The following is a 20967-nucleotide window of genomic DNA, read 5'->3' as shown; positions in this document are numbered from 1 at the left end:
CACACACACACACACACATACATGCACGGGGCTGGTTTCATCATAGGGGAGTCCCGGCACTCGCAAACAGTCGACAGCTACTCAGGTGCCTTTCTATCCCTGGGGATAATTATATATATATATATATATATATATATATATATATATATATATATATATATATATATATATATATATATACATATACATATATAGACATATATATATATATATATATATATATATACACACACACACACATATATATACATATACATACATACACACACAAATATACATACATACATACACACACACACACACACACACACACACACACACACACACCCAGATGGTTGGCAATCATTAACTTCTATTCAGCAGCGGAGGTGCACATTCTCAAGTTAAAGTGCCTGTGCATCAAACTGGAAATGTACATAGAGCGCTCAGAAGACATTCATAAATGAAGCAGTATTTATTCACCACACCCAAAACAGAATCAATACAAAACAGCAGTCAGAGTTTGACATTTGGACCAGCGTGGGCCTTTGAAAAGACCCATCCACTATGGTACTGAGGGCAACACTACATGCAGGGCCCAGGCCTGTGGTCCGCTCTCTACTGTACTAAATACATATACAAATATGCTCAAATCCACATATACCAGTGATGTTAACCTTGACACTCCAGCTGTTGTTGAACTACACATCCCAGCATGCCCTGCATCAGTTTTAGCATGACCAAATGATAAAACTATAGCAGGGCATGCTGGGATGTGTAGTTCGACAACAGCTGGAGTGTCAAGGTTAGCCATCACTGACGGGTGTGGATCGTTTGGTCTACAACAACTAGGTCTACAAGCAGCAATGTCGACATGGGTCAAGGTCGATGTAAGCATTAGGTCGACATGGGCTAGGTCGACAGTCAAAATGTTGACATAGGATTTTTCAGATTTTTTTGACCCGAGTGTCAACATGGACACAGTTTGAAGTGCTCGCTCCGGTCATGATGATTCGGGCACGGTGCCTCGCTACGCTTGGCACACTATTTTATTCTCCCACCACGCCCTAGTGGATGGTAGGGCATGAAATACCGCCTGTTGGCACATGTTGGCTAAAAAAACAGTGAAAAACCCCATGTCGACCTAGACCCATGTCGACCTAGTGGCGTCGACCCAATGCTTGTCGACTTAGTTGTTGTAGACCTAATGACCGTATCCCATCACTGACATATACACACTTGTTTGTAGTCATTCTTTGAAGGTTTTAATTTGTCTTAGAATAATAGTTTTAAAATTCAATAGCAGAAGCCTTGTTCAGCATTAATATCAATTGCCAATTTAAAACTACTGGTTATTGCGGATGACCACCTAGATACAGGAGTCTCATATCAAATGAATCAGTGCAGCCTTTTGAAGTGGTTTTGTCACATAGGGCCTTATTCTAGTTCACTCTGACAAAATCCTTCTTAGATGGACAAAACCATGTGCTGTAATATATTAAATGTTCTACAGGAACACTTTGCCATGCCAAATCAGAACGTTAGCTATTGCACGATAAAAGGTAGAACAGAAAGATGCCAGCTGAATATGTCTAAACAATGATAAGCACTCACCCATGGTCCTGTAAGTGACTTTCAGACCCTCCGCTGGCCCTTTCTTAGTTAAATATGGCTTCACATACTTTAGGATATCCCCAAGGTATTCTTGGCATTTGGATACCATAGAAGACTTTTCTGACAAAGTACGTAAATCACTGTATGCTATACCTGTTGCCTGCATAAATGATAATAAAGTCATATGTAAATTGCTTTATTAGGGATTCAAACTGATACTTCTACAAATACTACAAACGAGTGTTACAGTGAGAAGATAGCAGTCTTGACCAGATAATAAAATCAATGCATTACCTTGATAAACTGTAGAAGCGCACTTTTTGGATCTTGCTTGTAAATTGTTGCCTCAATTTTTGCTTTACTTAGGATGTTTTCTGCTTCTGGGAGCTTATATACTAATCTGGTGAGCTCTGCAAGCTGGTCCGCCAGTATTGAGGCTGTTAGGACACAAGACAAATACACAACATTTATACTTCCACAATTCGATGTACACTTTGCTCTTACACTTGGAGCATGCTGAACCTTAGGTCTATTGATCTGCCTGCATTTACCCATTAATACACTGTCCATCCTTTGCGCAATCTATATATATATATATATATATATATATATATATATATATAAAATTTTAAATGATTTGCACATGCTTTATTTTATATAGGTTTATACTTGCTGAGAATTTAGACACACACACACACACACACACACACACACCTTAATGTGCAACAAGCTCTCATGACTTATATTTTTTGTACATCATGTTGGATAACACCATTTTAGCTAATTATTCCTGGTACTCGTGTATTAGCACGGCGCCCGTTACGCAGTTAGCGTAGCGGCGCTGTCAGAATCAGCGTAAGTGTTCGCACTCCCCAGCGCAGTGTAGTGTTCCCGCCCAGCCGGAGCTTACGTAGTTAGCGTAGTCAGTCAGGCATCCCTGTTAGTATCAGCGTTGTGTTCCCGCCCGTTCGCGGCCAGCCGGAGCTTACGTAGTTAGCGTGGTCAGTCAGCCCTTATTACATTGTGTGGGCACCATTGACCATTTAAACCTGGCTGACATGACAGGTGTGAATGTGTTCCTGAAACACCCCCACTATCCACACCAGCCTGAAGCGTGGCGTAGGCAGCGAGTCCCGCAAGGGGACGCGTTACGCGTCCTCCCGACCTTTTCATAACCCCATTATCCACGTTGGCGTGGAGATTATTTTACAAAGTCTGGCGAGCGCAGCGACTCACCGAGCTCGCATGGATAGTGAGGGGTTTGTAACGGAGGCAGTCGCCAGATTAATCCCAAACCGATGGACAATAAGTGAATTTCGCAGTTTAGGTACGGTGTCTGTAAAGCAGTATCCTTTCTCAGTACTAAGTACTTAAACCGACTTAAATACACCAGGTATAATTAGTACACGAGACTTGGTATAAATTCGCACACCGCAGGGAGCCAGAGGCAGGCAGGGAGTTGGAAGCCTCCCTGCCTTCACCGGAGTCTGTGTGGGGGGTAGAAGGGCTCCCAGGGACACAGGCAGCACCCGGGAGAGCTGGCAGGGGCAGTGGAGTCGCAGGGCTGTGTACGCAGGGCTGCTGCAGAGTCACTATGCCGACTACGCCAGGCAGCCGTTGGGCTACGCTGACAACGTAGCTTAACCTACGCTGAAAACGTAGAGTAGCCACGCGCCATGATATTACACAAGTACCTTATTCCTTCCCCACCTGGTATTGCTTAACATATGGCAACATATAAACTTTGATAATGAAAATGTAAATTATAGAGACGGCATTGAATCTTGACATGTATCATTAGAAACTAATATGTATTGCATGTAATACTAATTTTGTAATTAAAATAGCTAAGCCATACTCTTTCTTTTAATTAACATTTTTGCTGCAAAAAGCACTCTCCAGTTTAGGATATCTGCTCTTACATACAGTAAGTCTACAAAGGCAAATTTAAGAAGCTTTTTTTGTGCAAGCAGAATTAAAACTGGATTGGAATAGCAAGAGTCTTTGCCTAAACCGAAGATAAGCACTAGCTGTTAACTTTTTGTTCCTCTAAAGGAGTGTGATCTACGTATGGCACACTCAGTGTCTTTAGTGGTGAAATTAGGATTTTGTTCTCTGTGTGAACTGCCTGCTTGCAACACCACTACTTTGTTGCCAGAGCTTGATATAAAAAGGTATTGCTTTCTTACTAACTCTATATTTAAATATTTAGCAGCAAACTACAGCTATGGACAAAAGTATTGTGTTTCACAAACGTTGCTGCCTCAGTATTTTTAGACCTTTTTGTCAGATGTTACTATGGTATACTGAAGTAAAATTCCAAGCATTTCATAAGTGGCAAAGGGCCAGATGCACTAAGCACGAAAAGTGATAAAATCTAGAGTAATAAACCACCAATCAGATCCAAATTCACATGTTACAGGCTGTGTTGGAAAAAATGACAGCTTCAAGCTGATTGGTTGGTGATTATCACTTTAGTTGATCACTTTTTGAGGCTCAGTACATGTTCTCCTTTTATTGACAATTACATCAACTATATGCAAAGAAACAATATTTGCAGTGTTGACCCTCCTTTTTAAGACCTCTGCAATCAATCAACTTCTGAGCCACATATTGAATGATGGCCACCTATTCTTGCCGAATTAACGCTTGTAATTGGTCGGAATTTATAGACTTTTGTTTGTCCAACTGTCTCCTGAGGATTGACCATCAGTTCATAATGGGATTAAAAAAAGTGGCTTGGAGAATAAGACATCAACATTTTGGGAAGTTTCCGGTCTATGGACCCAAAATGTTGATGTCTTATTCTCCAAGCCACTTTTGCCTAATGGTAAGGTGAGTCACCATGCTGGAAAAAGCAAATGTTCATTACCAATGTTCATAAATTGAATGGTTGGGAACCCTTAATGGCTGTCAAAATGAGTGAGCCCACTTCCTTGGCTGAGAAGCAACCCCACACATGAATGGTCTCAGGGTGCTTTAGTGTTGGCATGACACTATGGTAACAGTGGCCTTTCCTTCTCTGGACAAGCATTTTTTTTTCAGATGCACCAAACAAACTGAAAGGGGGATTCATCAGAGAAAATGACTTAACCCAGTCCTCAACAGATTGATTTTGCCGAATTTCAGTCTATCCTTGTTTTTTTCCTCTGGAGTGGCTTCTTGCTGCTGTTCCTGATGCCAGGCCATCCTTCATAAGTCTTCACCTTAGGTACTGTATGCTGCCTTTACTGAGCAAGCTCTGCACTGGTGGTGCAAGGATCCAGCAGCTGAATCAACTTTAGTAGATGGTGCAGAGGCTTGCTGGACATACTTGGGCGCCCTGAAGCCTTCTTCACAACTCTTGAACCTCTATCCTTAAAGTTCTCAATGATCTGATAAATGGTTGATTGAGGTGAAATCTTACTAGCAGCAACATCTTTGCCAGTAAAGTCCTTTTTGTAAAAAAAAATAATGATGATGACCGCACATGTTTCCTAGTAGGTAACCATGGCCTCCTTTTAATGCTTTCAGTCTGCTATTCTAACTATCAACATGACATGATACTTATACTCGTCAACACTCTCACCCCTGTGTTAATGATGGAATCACTGACATGTCGGTCAGTTGGTATTTTTTTGTGGAAGGGTTGAAATGCAGTGGAAATGTTTTTAAGATTAAGTTGATTTTCATGTAAAAGAGGGAATTTGTAATTAATTGTAACTTTTCTGATCAATGTTTTTGAGTGTATGCAAATGGCATTATAAAAACTGAGGCAGCAGACTTGGTGAAAACGTATACTTGTGTTATTCTCAAAACTTTTGGCCATGGCTATATATATAATATAACTTCCCATACAGAATAATATACAAAAATTTTCCAGTGCAGAAATAGCATCCCCCCCCAAATCATCCAAAAGGATGGACACCTATCTCAGCAGTAGACTCCCTCTAATTCAAAGGCTGTACATAAAACACTGAAGTTAATGTACTGTATACACTATTTTGCTCTAAAGAACATATAAATTCAATTCCATGAACAAAAAAAATCAACCATGCGGTAACTAAAAGGGGAAAAAAAAAAACTTACTTGGCTCAGTTTCTATTCCAATTATAGAACCTATAGGCTGATCGATATACATCTGCAAAACACATCGTATCCAAGCTCGAATTGTCAAAGCCTGATAAGATGAATATCCAATGCCAACGAAAGCATCTGTCAATGAACTGCGGAATAAACAGTGAGATTACAGTCCAAATTAGGTACAACTGTGTAATGCAGTGGTCCTAAAACTGTTCTTAAGACACCCTAATATGTTACATTTCTAAAAGATATCCATGCTTAAGTACAAGTGACCTTTTGAGTACCTTGGTTGATTATATATTTGCACAATTATAAGTATCAATAAAACCTGGATGTCTTGAGGACAGATTGGAACACCCTGGTGTAAAATTAGTGCATAAAGAACACATCTGTATTTGCACTTCATGATTATTGCATTATGCAATAGCTTCATTTCTTCTAGCAGAGATCAAATATGTGGTTGTCCAAGTGCTCAAACATTTCACAGCTTGCGCATATTTCATGTTGTATAACTAAACCGCTGATTGTTCTTCCTATGCCCATGAAGACATATCCTGGTTGTCACATTAAGCACATAAATATTTGACTTCTACAGTTATTGGTTTGTAATACAGTAATTGAAAGTTATACTGCAGTTATTTACCGTATATACTCGAGTATAAGCCGACTTTTTCAGCACATTTTTTTATGCTGAAAAAGCACCTCCTCGGCTTATACTAGGGTGAATACGGTAACTGTAGTTTAGACTGTGAGGAAGTGGATCCAGGCCTAATGCTCCTTCCCACAGCCCTATTCCCCTATAACTGCGCTGTACCTGCTCAGGTTGGGCTCCATCAGATGTCCCCTGAGCATAGCGCTGTGCATTGCGGACCCGGTGGACAGTTTTTCAGCTTGCGGCCTACCATGACTGGTAAGCCGGGCCTAAATTTCGTAGCCAGGCCGGGAATCGGGCACCATGACGAAAATCGCGGACTTTTACAGCCGGAGCTGCACCTACTGACCCTGGACCTTGAGGGTCTGACTACCCTGCTAAGGTTTACCTGGTGCCTGGATCCCTGTACACGCTGCTGGGCACTGGAGAGAGGTGAGGCATTGTGGAGGACTTGCTTCCTTCACAGTAACAGCAGCCATCTTTGGATCAATCACTTTATCCTCACTGTTAACCCCTCTACCATGGGTCCCACAACTTAAACCTCCCCTCAGTGTGTGTGTGTGTGTCAGTGTGCCCCTAGACCCTGTACAGTGTGTGTGTGTCAGTGTGCCCCTAGACCCTGTACTATTAACCCCTCTACCATGGGTCCCACAACTTAAACCTACCCTCAGTGTGTGTGTGTGTGTCAGTGTGCCCCTAGACCCTGTACAGCGTGTGTGTGTGTCAGTGTGCCCCTAGACCCTGTACAGTGTGTCTCAGTGTGCCCCTAGACCAGGCATTCCCAACCACGGTCCTCAAGGCACACCAACAGTGCAGGTTTTGTAGATATCCAGGCTTGAGCACAGGTGACTTAATTAGTATATGAGGGATTCTGATTAAACCATCTGTGCTGAAGCCTGGATATCTACAAAACCTGCACTGTTGGTGTGCCTTGAGGACCGTGGTTGGGAATGCCTGCCCTAGACCCTGTGCATTTTCAACCCTAGGCTTATACTAGAGTCAATAAGTTTTCCCAATTTTTGTGGCAAAATTAGGTGCCTCGGCTTATATTCGGGTCGACTTATACTCGAGTATATACAGTATATCATATTGGGGCTGTTTACATGTACAGAGCCTGAATTACTCCCCCCGACTAAAGACAGTATGTAAGAATAGACATGACCCAGATCGTGTGAGCATTTCATGTGCTTTATAGATTCATGTAAGTATTAAAGACCACAATACAAAATCCTTCAATTTCCATGTTTTTGATATGTATCGATGCCAGTTTAAAATCAGTGACACAAGCTTTATCAGATGTGCCGTATAGAATATGGCCTATAAGAAACAGATTTTTGTATGTTATAGTAAGGTTTCATATGATGTAATTGTTCAGTCTGAGGTATAAGAAATTCTAAGTTGTTGGACAAGCCCAACATGGAGTTTTAAATGACCCCAATAAACATTGATATGGCTTTCTCTCTGACCTCACACAAAAAAAAGCATGTTAAAAAATATTTTTTTTTCCTTCTTATACTTTTTATTAGTTTTTCTAAAAGCCAAATCAGCTACTGCAGCAATGATCTTGTGTCAGCTTCCTCCATTAATAGATTACAGGTCGGTATCCTTTATCTAGATACCAGATATCCAACAACTGAAATACTGTATTCTAAACACCGTAGGTTTTCGGAATATCCCATTTTTTAAATCCCATTGCTCGCACCCAAGCAATGCATCGTTGGGACGAGGGATGCCTCAAAAGATGGATGCATGGTGACACCAGAGGACCGGGTGAGTATGAAAAAACAAAAGATATTCCGAAATCCGGAATAATACCCTATCCGAAATGCTCTGAATGCATTTCGATAAGTGTTACTCAACCTGTATAGGACATTTTGTGAGGTTTTGTTTTTTGTTATATTTACATGTTTCCTTTTTATTTTAAAGAAACTTGGTTGCATAATTACAAATTATGTTGGCATTGTGACTTTGACAACCAAAGGTTTTCCAGTTCAAAAGTATGAGATCTCACCTATTTGGAATTAAATGACTCAGATAGCGGGAAACTAGCTGGGGCGTGACCATGTCATCCCATCCAAAGAGCTGCATCATTGACACAAATGGTTGTGGCTGAAGTTCAGAGGGAGCACTGCTGGGCATGTCTAAAGCTAAAAGTGTGAAGCCTGAAGGGGAAAAAAAAAAAACATTATGGAGTATAAGATGCAACATAAACCAGACATTATGGAGTATAAGATGCAACATAAACCCTATATATAGAATAACTAGTAAGCCTGCTCGAAGCAAAAGCTTTAAAAGCTAGTCTGCTACCTTCTGTTGTGCATGTGTGAGAAAGATGTAGTTTCACTCTCTGCCAGCAGATGTTAGTGTTCTGGAGACTCAAAGACACTAGACATACATAGATGATAGCGTGAAATTAGATTTGCAGTTTATCGGTGCAAAGACTGTCTTAAAACATATACAGATGTGTCCTTTTATATCTTTGCAGCACTCTGCAGCATGTATGCCTTGAAAAAGGGGCCCGCTGGCTGGAGAGTTCATGGCATTCGCACCTTGCAATCCTATGGGATAATAGGTGCGAATGCCATGAACTCTCACACCGGTGGGCCCCTTCAAAGCATACATGCTGCAGTGCGCTGCAGATATAAAAAGGACACATCGTTATAAAATGTTTAGAAAATAAGGAAGGACAATATAAGGGGTTGGTTGGACATCAGGATATAAAATAAAACAATAGTGCACAAACCTGCTGCGGTGTCAGCGAGCTGGGAAGGAGGAGTCTGTGAAAGTCTTAAATTCTTTAGGAAAGGGAAGAAATTTCTCCAGAGAGCACTGGCGACAGCTAGATGGCGCTCTTTTGCTACGGACAGGGAGGATTGGGCATAAAGGCCAGCATTGCCATGTCCTTGGGCTGCTCGGTTGTGGGTGTTTCTAAGAGAAAAGATCAGAGTAAAAAAAAAAAAAAAAACCCATAAAAAATTGTTCTTACATTATCCGTAAGAAACTTACTATTTCCTTACTTAACTGTATGAAATGCATTATGATGTGGTTACTTTTAGCATACTGTATATAATGTAATGTTAGTAAACAATTCTAACCTATATTATTTAAAACTAGCCATGATTTACAAATGGTTCACTATTGATGGTTCCTTTAAGAACATCACAAATTAAAAAATTAAAATAATAATTAAAAAAAAAAAGACCACAAATCAGGTGCACTAACCATATAATTATGAGCAATTAGCTCAAAATAATATTCTAATGCCTAGTACTGTATGTATGCAAAGAAAAAGATCTTTTTTTTTCTTTAGCTCAGGGGGAAAAAACATAATGCAACAAATTGTTCCAGAGTATAGAAGATGGAGAGATAATGTGTAATTAATATCTGAACAGGAGTGAAATGGATACAGGTAAAAGTATATGCAAGCGATGCTTTAATGCATATTGGCAGTAAAATAACATTCCTTTATACCTATGCAAAGAACATTACTAGCATCAAACTCCCTCCACCCACCTTCTCAGCACCAAAAACTATATATACGAAGGGAAAAAAATAGAATATCCTATCCTCCACCTTCCCAACAAACAAAAACAAACACTGTGGGTAAAGAACAGAATGTCTCGAACTAGAAGTGCATTTTCAACCAAATATTTTTTTAAAAGCTTTTTCTGCTTATTAATTTGAACATAGAAAACAAGCAATTAAATAAACTAAAATGCATAGGAAGCAAACAGAAAAAAAAAAACATACACCAAGCATAAAAATAAATAAATATATATATAAATATGTAACTTGCTAAATTCTTAGGAAGTACAGTAACAAACAACCCTTGCAACCCTTCAGCAGGTAAGGCATAAGATTTTCTAATGAGGTTTTAGAAAATGATATTACATGACTGCGTCCACATCTTTGTTAGTTTAGTAAGGACAAACGTTGCAGCCATACAAAGCATCTCACTTCTGCAGACAATGTGGCATGAATTCAATAATACACTCAATTTTCTTTGATTCCTCTAGTACCGTTCTCGCTACTTAATCTAATTTGGAAGTTGTGACTTTCTAGAGGTTTAATAGAGATATGTCTGCAGGGAATCAATGTTCCCTGAAAAGGGGGAGGGGGAAAAAGGCATTAACAAATTTGTCTGGCAGAGCCAGATTCAAAGCATTACTGCGGTAGGCTGATGAACTAAATAACACGCTTATTAAAAACAATCTGCAGGAACGCACTGTCATTGCGGTTTCCATTTATGTTTTGGTCAACCCAATTCTGTACATACATTTAAATTATTAACGTTCCTTTATTTAATTCTATGACCATCCCTGAAAAGTCACACCCAACATATCTAGCCAATAAAAGCACAACGTAAAGTGCTTGTGATAGAGAAGCAATATCAGACTAGGACACTGCACCATCTACTAGTGTAACACATTGATACTTTTCTTTTTTCATTTCAGATTAGGTGAATTTCGACCTATAAGAGCAACAAAAACAGTCATTTACTGTAGTACTCAAAGTTCCCAGTAATTTGATCATGGAGTCTCATGCACAACTTTAACCACAATTTTTAAGAACCACAATCTTTAATAATCTCTGGATTACACACACTGAACTGAAAAAAACGGTACTCTTTACCTAGCACGGCGCCCACGATTTTGATCGTGGGCATCGCAGGCAAAAAAATCGCAGGCATCGCGGCCATTGAATGCACTAAAAATCGGGTGCGACGCGACCGACGCGATGCCCGCGATTTCCCATAGGGAACAATGTTAAATTTCTCAATTGACCCGATTTTACTGTTCAATGCCTCAATTGACACGATTTTTCCATAGGAAACAATGTTAAATGGCCCACAGAGGCCAAATAGCCACCCTGAAGTGTGAAATGGCCCCCACAATTGTTAACGCCACCCCACGATCAACGTGAACCCGAAGCGTGGCGAGCGCAGCGAGCCCGCGAGGGGCGGCGGTACGCGTCCTACGACCTTTTCATACCCCCACTATCCACGTCGGCGTGGAGTTGAGAATAGAATAATGTGGCGAGCGTAGCGAGCCACCGAGCCCGAAGCGTGGCGAGCCCCGCGAGGGGACGCGGATACCTTCACAGGTAAACGCGTCCCTTCGCGGGCTTCACAGGTAGACGCGTGCGCTCGCCACGCTTCTCGCTCGCCACACTATTCTATTCTCAACTCCACGCCGACGTGGATAGTTCACGTTGATCGTGGGGTGGCGTTAACAATTGTGGGGGCCATTTCACACTTCAGGGTGGCTATTTGGCCTCTGTGGGCCATTTAACATTGTTTCCTATGGAAAAATCGTGTCAATTGAGGCATTGAACAGTAAAATTGGGTCAATTGAGAAATTTAACATTGTTCCCTATGGGAAATCGCAGGCATCGCGTCGCACCCGATTTTTTAGTGCATTCAATGCCCGCGATGGGCGCCGTGCTAGGTAAAGAGTACCAAAAAAACACCATAAACTGCTTTCTCTCGCTCTTTCACCATCAAATGCATTCCATACTTATAGTAAGCCCATCATTAATGAACCAATGTATAAGTATACCTCCAGCTTCATTATTTCACTCCGCCCACAATGTGCTGCAGTTCCTATTACACCAGCACAGGCTTCTTTTCTCCAAGACCTTGGCATTTAAAAAAAGAAAAAAAAACACAGGCACAGGCGTGGGAAGCGAGCAGGCCGGAAACGTTTTTCTCCCTCTAACCTCCGAGGTCCCTTACTCACCTGCGCACCCCCAGTTCCAAAGAGAAAACAAATAGAAGTGGTACCCAACAGACGGCCCTGTAATTGGAAGGACAGAACGGTCAATCCTCGCTTTGTGACTCCCATACCCAGAGCCCCAGCGCTTAACAAAGAAAACGGCAGGCTTTCTGGTATGCCCAATCAGGTCTGTCCTTTGTAATGCCAGATCTATCAGATACAAGACTGCTACAATTGCTGACCTTATTGAAGCTGCAGATCTAGCTAGAGACTTGGCTAGACGAAAATGCCCCCCCCCCCCCCCCCCCACCCCGAGATGGAAAGTTATTTCTACAAGAACTTGCAGACACTGTTGCTGGTCTAGTTCTGGAGCACCAAAGATGGCTCATTCTCGGGGACTTCAATGCATGGGTTGATGACGAGCTCTCACACCTTGACCAAGACCTTCTGTGCACAATGAATGTCATGGGCTTCACACAAATCGTTCCTTCTGCCCAGGGCTGTGGAGTCGGAGTCGAAGCAAATTCCGAGTACCTGGGGTCGGAGTCGGCAAACAATGCACCGACTCCAACTCCGACAATTATAATTAATGACTTCTCTACTGTAAGAATAAAGACCAATGCATGCAGTGCCTCACATAACCGCAAAACGAACACGTTAAGTGACCATGAAAAAGCATGCTTTTCATGTGCTTCACTATATGGCACGCAACGCACAATTCGGAGCACCATACTTATAAATGTATTCTCCCTTGTAGTTTACAACTTATTTCAAACGTTCAATAAAGGTTTTCAATACCTCGAAAAATTCATTCAACCAAGCTCTCCCACCATACGCACAACATCTTTTTACGCGGATGAAGATCTTGTTTCATGCGCGGGGTCGTTTGTTTACCTTGGCTAAGCCATTCCTTACGCTGGTTCATATTGATGTACAGGCACCATTTTTTGTCGCCAGTAACGATTCGGTAAAGAAATTGTTCCTTGTGTCCGTGAATTGAACGGTGACAAACAAGCAAACCAGCGGACAAACATTGTGTTTGTCCTTTGCTTAAACCGTTCAATACTGTAGACTGTTGGCTTCCCAGCCTCTAGTTTCTGTAGTAATAATATGTATGTTGCCTTTCTTTCCTTCAAGGAATGTATCAAATACATTTGCATATTAATACAGAGGAGTCGGAGTCGGGGTCAGCCGTATGAGGAGTCGGGGTCGGACCATTTATCTACCGACTCCACAGCCCTGCTTCTGCCACACATAAAAGTGGTCACACGCTAGATCTGGTCTTTCAGATTGGATTACAAGTCACTAAAAATAAACCCAGTCACGTGGTCAGACCACCACTCCCTTTGGTTCTCAATTGCAACCCCTCAAAATAGATCTGTGCCAATGGAGCTGACCAGGTATCGTCCAAGAAGAGGTATGACTCCACAGGCTCTTGCAGCAAATCTGGATCTCTCTGCATTACTGGGAGCTTGTGAAGATCCCTGTTTCCTAGTCCATAACTATAATAGGGATATAACGGCTGCAATTGATATTATAGCCCCAGTGCGTGTACAACGTCTCAAACCACATTGTCAAGCTCCCTGGTTTGACAGCAGTCTTAAGGAGCTCAAGAAAAGGGGGCGTAGAATTGGAGGAAGAATGGAGGAAGACTAACCTTTTGGAGGACAAAATAAAACTAACAAAGCATATTGAGAAATATCAATCAACAATAACCCATAAGAAGTAAGAGTTTGTGTCAACTGAGATCATGGCAGCAAACAATAGGCCTGCTCAACTTTTCCGCACAGTGGAAATGCTTTGCAAGCCAGAATGCCTGCAACCTCATTAAACACTCTCCCAGGCAAGATGTAACGAGTTTGCAAAATTCTTCTCAGATAAAATATCCGCCATCAGGACTGGAATCTCCACAGTTCCGTCAGATGAATGCCAAACTATCAAGCCTGACAATGTAAGCCACCTATCCTCATGGACCAGCTTTGACCCAATGGATGTAAATAACATTGCTGAAATTGTCCAGATTTTGCGTCCCACTACCTGTGATCTGGACCCTGCCCCAACCAAGCTCCTAATAGGGTGCATGGATATAATCGGCCTTGCCTTTACAAAAATTGTTCAGTGCTCTTTGCAGACAGGAATTTTTCCTCAACCTCTAAAGGAAGCAACTGTTAGACCACTTCTTATTAAAAAAAAAAATTTAGATCCTGACTGCATGACCAACTACAGACCGGTATCGAACCTTCCTTTTCTAGGAAAAGTCATTGAGAAAGTGGTTGCAAATCAACTAGAAACCCACCTGATATCTCATGATATGTATGATCCATTCCAATCAGGATTCAGGAGAAGACATAGCACTGAAACAGCCCTGTATACAGGTATGTGCTAAACGATCTTCTGATGACAAGAGACACAGAGGTGACTGTTCAATCTTAATCCTTCTGGATCTCTCTGCAGCATTTGATACTGTGGACCACGGGCTTCTGATTGAGCGCCTAAAAAAATTCTGTGGACTGGACGGCACAGTACTAAGCTGGTTTAAATCATTTCTGGCTGACAGGTCACAGAGTTTCATCTGGAGTATACTCATCTTCATCCGTGCCATTGCCATGCAGTGTCCCACAAGGTTCTATATTATCCCCCATGCTTTTTGCAGTGTACATGCTGCCACTGGGTGAAAAAATTAGGCGCCATAGCCTTGTCTACCACTTCTATGCAGATAACACACAGCTGTACTTGTCCTTTGCTCCAGGCACTGAAAACCCAGTAGAAACCCTAAATGGCTGTCTAGCTGAGCTCCAGGAATGGATGAGTGCCAGTTGGCTGAGACTGAATCCTGATAAAACAGAGGTCCTTATGATTGGACCTCAACATCAAAGGACAAGACTGCAGCACAGCCACCCAACTGGACTGACACTTGGGGAGTACAGAATTACAAAACCTGATCATGTGCAGAATCTTGGCGTGGTACTAGATGGTGGATTGACACTTAAACATCAGATATCAGCAACAATCAAATCCTCATTCTTTCATCTGAGGAACATAGCCAGAATCAAACACTTAATCCCATCTGAAGATCTGCCAAGTCATACATGCATTTGTATCATCTCGTTTAGATTACTGCAATGCCCTTTACCTTGGTCTACCAGCAAAAGAACTGCACCGATTACAGCTGGTACAAAACACAGCTGCCAGGCTGTTAACTAAACAGCCCCGTTCTAGCCACATTACTCCCATTCTCTACTCCCTTCACTGGCTGCCAATAAAATGGCGAATAATTTTCAAGATCAATCTACAGAGTTTCAAAGCCCTACATGACCAAGGCTCAAGGTACCTGAAGCAGCTTCTGATTCCATACTGTCCCACCCGATTACTGCGGTCTGTAGATGAAAGACTTTTAGCAGTACCTAGGATCTCCCGTAATTCATCTGGGGGTCGAGCTTTTAGCCATTCAGCTCCGACTTTATGGAACTCACTTTCCCGCACAGTTCGAGAGACCACCACTCTAGAATGCTTCAAAAACAGACTCAAGACTTTCCTATTTACTCAAGCGTTTCGTTCAGTCCCTTAAGTATTGTTTATGAAAAGCTTTTCTGTACTGTATTACATTCATTCTATCCGTTAAGCGCCTTGAGTCCTATTGGAGAAAGAGCGCTATATACTGTAAATAAAATTATTATTAAATAAACTGGACAGTTATGGTATATTTATTCTGGATGATCCAGATTACATTTCACATTAAGAAAAAAAGGTTTGTATTCTTTCTCTCCAATGTATAAGTTTTATTTACACTTGGTAGAATGTTAGCATACAAGCTACCTACTTTTAAATAGACTAATTAGAACTCGCTTCAACTCTCCTAGTTGCCTTCCAGGAATTCGGGTCAGTGTCACCAGGATGTGACATCACAGGAATTACCTGTTGAATGAGGTCAATGTATGTTTGACTGTTATATGTAAAAAATGCTGGTAGAGTACCGGTCACCAGTAAGTCCCAGTGATGATATCGGTATAGCTCATGTTAACGTAACAAGGAAGATTATATGTGCCATGTAGCTGTACAGGTTGAGTATCCCTTATCCGAAATGCTCGGGACCATGAGCATTCTGGATAAGGGATTTTTCCGTTTTTTTCAATAATTATTTTTTTACATACTTACCTGTCCCCTGGTGGGTCTCCAGGAGTGCATTGCGCGAGTTCCCAGGTGACGTCACCGGCGCGCCTGGGAACTCACGCAATGCACTCCTGGGACCGCTGGGGATGCCGGAGATGAAGCTGAAGGTCTGCCATGGACGCCGGAGGACTAAGTATAAAAAAGGGTCGGGGGGTTGGGGGTGTTAGAAATAAATAAAATCAAACTATTCCAAAAAAAAACACACTTTTTTTTTGAATAATTCGGATAATAGATATGCGGATACGGGATACTCAACCTGTACTAGTTCATCTGTGCTCTACATCTCACATACAGTAGATATAATGGCTATGACTGTGTAATGTGTTTTAGACAGTTAAAGCACATGAATAATGGAAAAAGGCCATATACCCACAATTCCTCAATCCACAGATCGGCAATGTTACATGTTAAATAACTCCCTGACTTCAATTCTGATCATTTTGGGGGCAAAATTAGTGAATCAGGAGTTTCCAATATGGGGCTAAACGTAACAGGGTGTGAGAATCAGAAAGTAAGATTTTTTTTTTATGTAAACCACTCCGCTCTGCACAAGCTCTGTGTCTTTCTTCTGCACATATCACTAGCTTCCATTCACTATTGCAGGACTTTCATCGGGCTGCCCCAACCCTATGGAATGCCCTCCATTCACAATAAGACTCCCTACCAGCCTCCAAACTTTCAAGCGTTCCCTGAAAACTCACCTCTTCAGGCAAGCCTATCAAATTTGAGTGCCACATGCATAACCCTAGAAGCACTTATGTATTATATAGCTTCCCTTCAGGACTTGCAACTTTGTGGGACTGCTATGCTATTACTGGTGCCTTTCCTTGTGTTTCACTCATATTTCCCTTTAGACCAGTGGTTCTCAACCTCAATCCTCAAGTACCCCTTTAACAGTGCATGGTTTCCATGTCCTCACAGAGAATCACAAGTGAAACAATTAGCTCCACCTGTGGATCTTTTAAAAAGGGTCAGTGAGTAATGAGTGTACCTGCTGGCTCGTTCTGCCAAGAAAAGCCGGAAATAGGCGAGCTCCCGGCCGAAGCGCGTCTATTTCCGTCCTCAACTTGCGGCCACGCTCCCTTCTCGCGGCTCGCTGGCCGGGACATTGAATCCCGACCGCCGAGCTCCAGTCGAGCAAAGCGAGAACAGGACAGGGGCACGGCTGTCGAGCTTGCTCGACAGCCGTGCCCCTGACATTGAATACCCCCCTAAGTGTAGGAGGACAAAACTGTATATAAAAAGGTGCAAAAACAGGGAACCCTCTTAAGACTTGTATTACAAAAACTAGATAAAAAACCTTGATAAGTGTGACACACTTCCCTGTATGTGCAAAAGACAAGGACTCGTAGCAGTCCTGGATAAGGGTCTTATTTGCTAGTGTAGATAAGACCTCCAAAAAAAGAATTCCCCAAAACACAAGAATCTAATCAATATTAAAATATGGTTAAAAATATATATATTTTCTTCCCCAACACGTCAAGTTTCTATCCTTTGAAAGCTACAAAATGAGTGACACGTGGGGAGCAGAGAAAGTAACTTCCAGAAAATGTATTCGACAGGAAGGTTTTGGTTTTCTTTAATCTGGCCCATTTTTTTCTAGTGATAGTTTGCTTTATTTCAGCTAGATATACACTGTAATACTAGTATATCCATTTCAAACCCTATACGTGAGCTGTGCGCTTGCACACAAATCGACGAGCGTGCACACAGACATTACAACAGAGCACACAAAGTAGCAGTGGTCCCTTTTTGCATTTGTGAACTCAATTGTGTGTTTCACCCATTAACTACTGTACATTGTGTGCTGTGTTCTGAATGTTTAATATAATTTTGAAGTAAAGTTAACACATATGCTGAACGTCGTTTTCCAGTTATATATATGGACGCACAAAAATTTAAATTTCCTTCCAAAAGTTGCACAGGCAATATCTTTTGCCGCACACAGCCTTCGTAAAATTAGAGGGAACGTTTTTAAATAAATAATAAATCTAATGTGTACTTACGTAACGCGAGTACACATTTGATTATTTATTTATTTCCAGTTATTTATATAGCGCACACATATTCTGCAGCGCTTTGTAAACAATGCCATGTCCCTTGATTTCTATGGAACTTCCAGACAATCGATACAGTGCATAACTACTGAACAATTTTACTGAAACAATATACAGTAGTCAGGGGCCACATCCAGAAGAATGCAGGTACATGGGTCAGAGGACATCACTAATGACCCACAGGAGCGCACATAGTTAACAATATACTGTACTGTGCACACACTGGATCGTGTGCTGGAAAAGGTCATTATCTTGCATATCATTTGCACTATTTGGGGGACTTAAGGTTAAGGCTTTGGTAAGCAAGGGTTATGGCTGGGTGGGGGCCCAAAGATATTACCAAGTATCTTCGTATTACGATCTCAAAAGCATTACCTTCCATTCAATGATACAAGTCTTTTTAAGACATTAAATTTGTGTTCATATCAGTGCAAACAAAGCCCATATTAATAAGATGACCCTGCAGCCAATAATCCCAGCAGCTGTGCATACTGTATATGCTACAGTGCATGTATGTACAATATTCAGGTAGCCCTCTGGACCAGATATTACGTTATCAGTGCAAGCACAATGACTTCATTATTACCCTTTCACACGGCATCCTCGACCTGGGTTATTACCAGGATGAGGATGTATTAACCAGGGTTGAAGTGTGGTGTGAAAGAACCAAAATTTATAACCCAGGTTGAGCAACCCGGCTTTTCCATTCGGAAACCGAAGTCTCTGTATAATGGGTAACCTAGGTTTAATGTGAAAGCGAAGGACCCGGGTTGGTGCCGACCCGGCAATGAAAGCTGTATTAGAAAGAAATAAGAATATAAGCAATAAGAACATTAAAACTACTTCAATAAAAACATTTATAAAAATAAAAGCCACATAACAGCATTAAAAGGGTGCCCATACACGCAGCGATGAGCTCTGTGCTTTTTGTACTAAATGACTTTGCATCTAGTACAGTGGTTCCCAACCTGGGGTACTAGTACCCCTGGGGGTACTCTACAGACCAGTTGGGGGTACTTGAAAATAAAATTGGTAATGGCTGAAGATGAAAAAAAGTATTTTGATGACAGAAGACGACCCATTGCCATGGAGAAGAACCAAGTTGTGTCACTTATGGTTCTGTCTTCAGCGTCTCATTGTGATTTTGCCTGACCAGCAATCCAATGGGAGCTACCAATGCTGCCCTCAGACATCAGCGATCATCTGCCCTGCACTGACACGGATGGAAGAAGCAGCGGCATTAATCCTACAGGTGTAAGTGGGAAACCTGGAGACAGTACTCAACCAGCGGCCAGACACGGAAGGGCACGATTCCTGTCCGTTACTCCTTAATAGAAGGACATGCATAAGGATAGGCATACTGCTCACTTCCACTCCACTCATAAGTACTGTCTATATTTTAAATTGATAGGAGGGGGTACTCATCAATGAAAAGCCGAATCAAGGGGTACGGGAGAGAAAAAAGGTTGGGAACCACTGATCTAGTACATAAAGCATGCAATGTGATACAGCAGTGTGCTTTTTGTACTAGATCTAGTACAAAAAGTCTGTGCCGCACATACTTTGTGCTGTGCAATGTGCACCTTAAAACTATACTAAAAAAAATAAATCCTAATGTCAAATATATTTCACTGTAAACATTTGAATATATGTATGAATACAGAAAGTATCTACAAATTGTTTCACTAATAAATATCCTAGGTTGACATTTGACTAAAAATATGTGCATCATTACAAAAATGACACGAAGGACAAAAAAAAAAAGAAGAAAATTACCTGTTGCATAGGATGCAACTCAGGAGTTGGCTGGTGTATGGTTACAGCCTGATCCTATATTGGATTAATGACTTCAGCACAAAGTCAGATTGCTCAGTTTTATATAACACCCTTTCATTTACATCAGAAATACGGTGAATACAAGAGGCCTCTGAAAATCCTGGGGCAGCAGATCAACCCTACAACACACACTGTGAAAAATTAGCCTGCTTGTGCTGAGAAAATTGATGATACTTGATAAACAGTCTCTGTAGTAAAACCCTTAGGAGCGGCAAAGCCACACTAGTTGGCATTAGACCAGATAAGCAGTTGAACCAGCTGTAATCTCATTTAGACCTGAGCTGATCCTCACATCCTTTCATTCTGTAGGATCAAAGCAATACCACTGTGGATGGTGCTGCATCTATGCGGCAGGCATGCCACAAATAACCGGCTCCCCTCCCCCTCCCCTTACAGCCTGTCTACACATAATCTTCTGAGCTGGCACTATCAATGGATTTTTTTTTCTTAATTCATTAGTCTTATTTTGATGGGCTACAGTACATGAAATGGCAAGCAACGACAGCTATACATGAGGCCCAGCTGTCATTCTATTTCTTGAAGATTTACAGCTACAGTAGTTGTAGAGAATAGAATATGAAAAGTAAAAAATTAAAATACAAAGGCAGAAATAAAAAAAAAAAATTCTTGCTTACTAAATGCATTATGTTGGTTTTGCAGAGGGATATGTAAATAATAATATAAATCACAGCACACTGCAGGATTTTAGAGTTATTTTTTCCCCACTGAAATAGGGTGGGAGAGAATAGCTCAAACCTAAACATATGTGAGGTAAATGGCTGGGGAAGCATTGGCAAGTATCAAAGTCAGATTTACATACATATATTTAAAACATACATACATATTATATACATACATGGTGGATGCGTACCCTCAGATGGCC

General features: G+C 41.4%; 1 protein-coding gene across 1 annotated transcript in view; it reads right to left on the bottom strand.

Moving 5' to 3' along the window:
* Positions 1-20967, bottom strand: part of MMS22L (MMS22 like, DNA repair protein) — a 171964-nt gene that overhangs the window by 31789 nt on the left and 119208 nt on the right. Inside the window, exons 14-18 of the mRNA XM_083177008.1 lie at positions 9051-9235; positions 8319-8469; positions 5662-5798; positions 1888-2030; positions 1594-1753 (exon numbers count right to left, since the gene is read on the bottom strand). Coding sequence (XP_083033134.1) covers positions 1594-1753; positions 1888-2030; positions 5662-5798; positions 8319-8469; positions 9051-9235 — 776 coding nt within the window. The remainder of the gene's footprint in view (positions 1-1593; positions 1754-1887; positions 2031-5661; positions 5799-8318; positions 8470-9050; positions 9236-20967) is intronic.

This window comes from Crinia signifera, chromosome 3 (genome assembly GCF_055691185.1).
Source record: "Crinia signifera chromosome 3, ASM5569118v1, whole genome shotgun sequence".
NCBI lineage: Eukaryota > Metazoa > Chordata > Amphibia > Anura > Myobatrachidae > Crinia > Crinia signifera.
The sequence above is the reverse complement of the archived record's forward strand: the minus strand, read 5'-3'. Positions and strand labels throughout refer to the sequence as shown.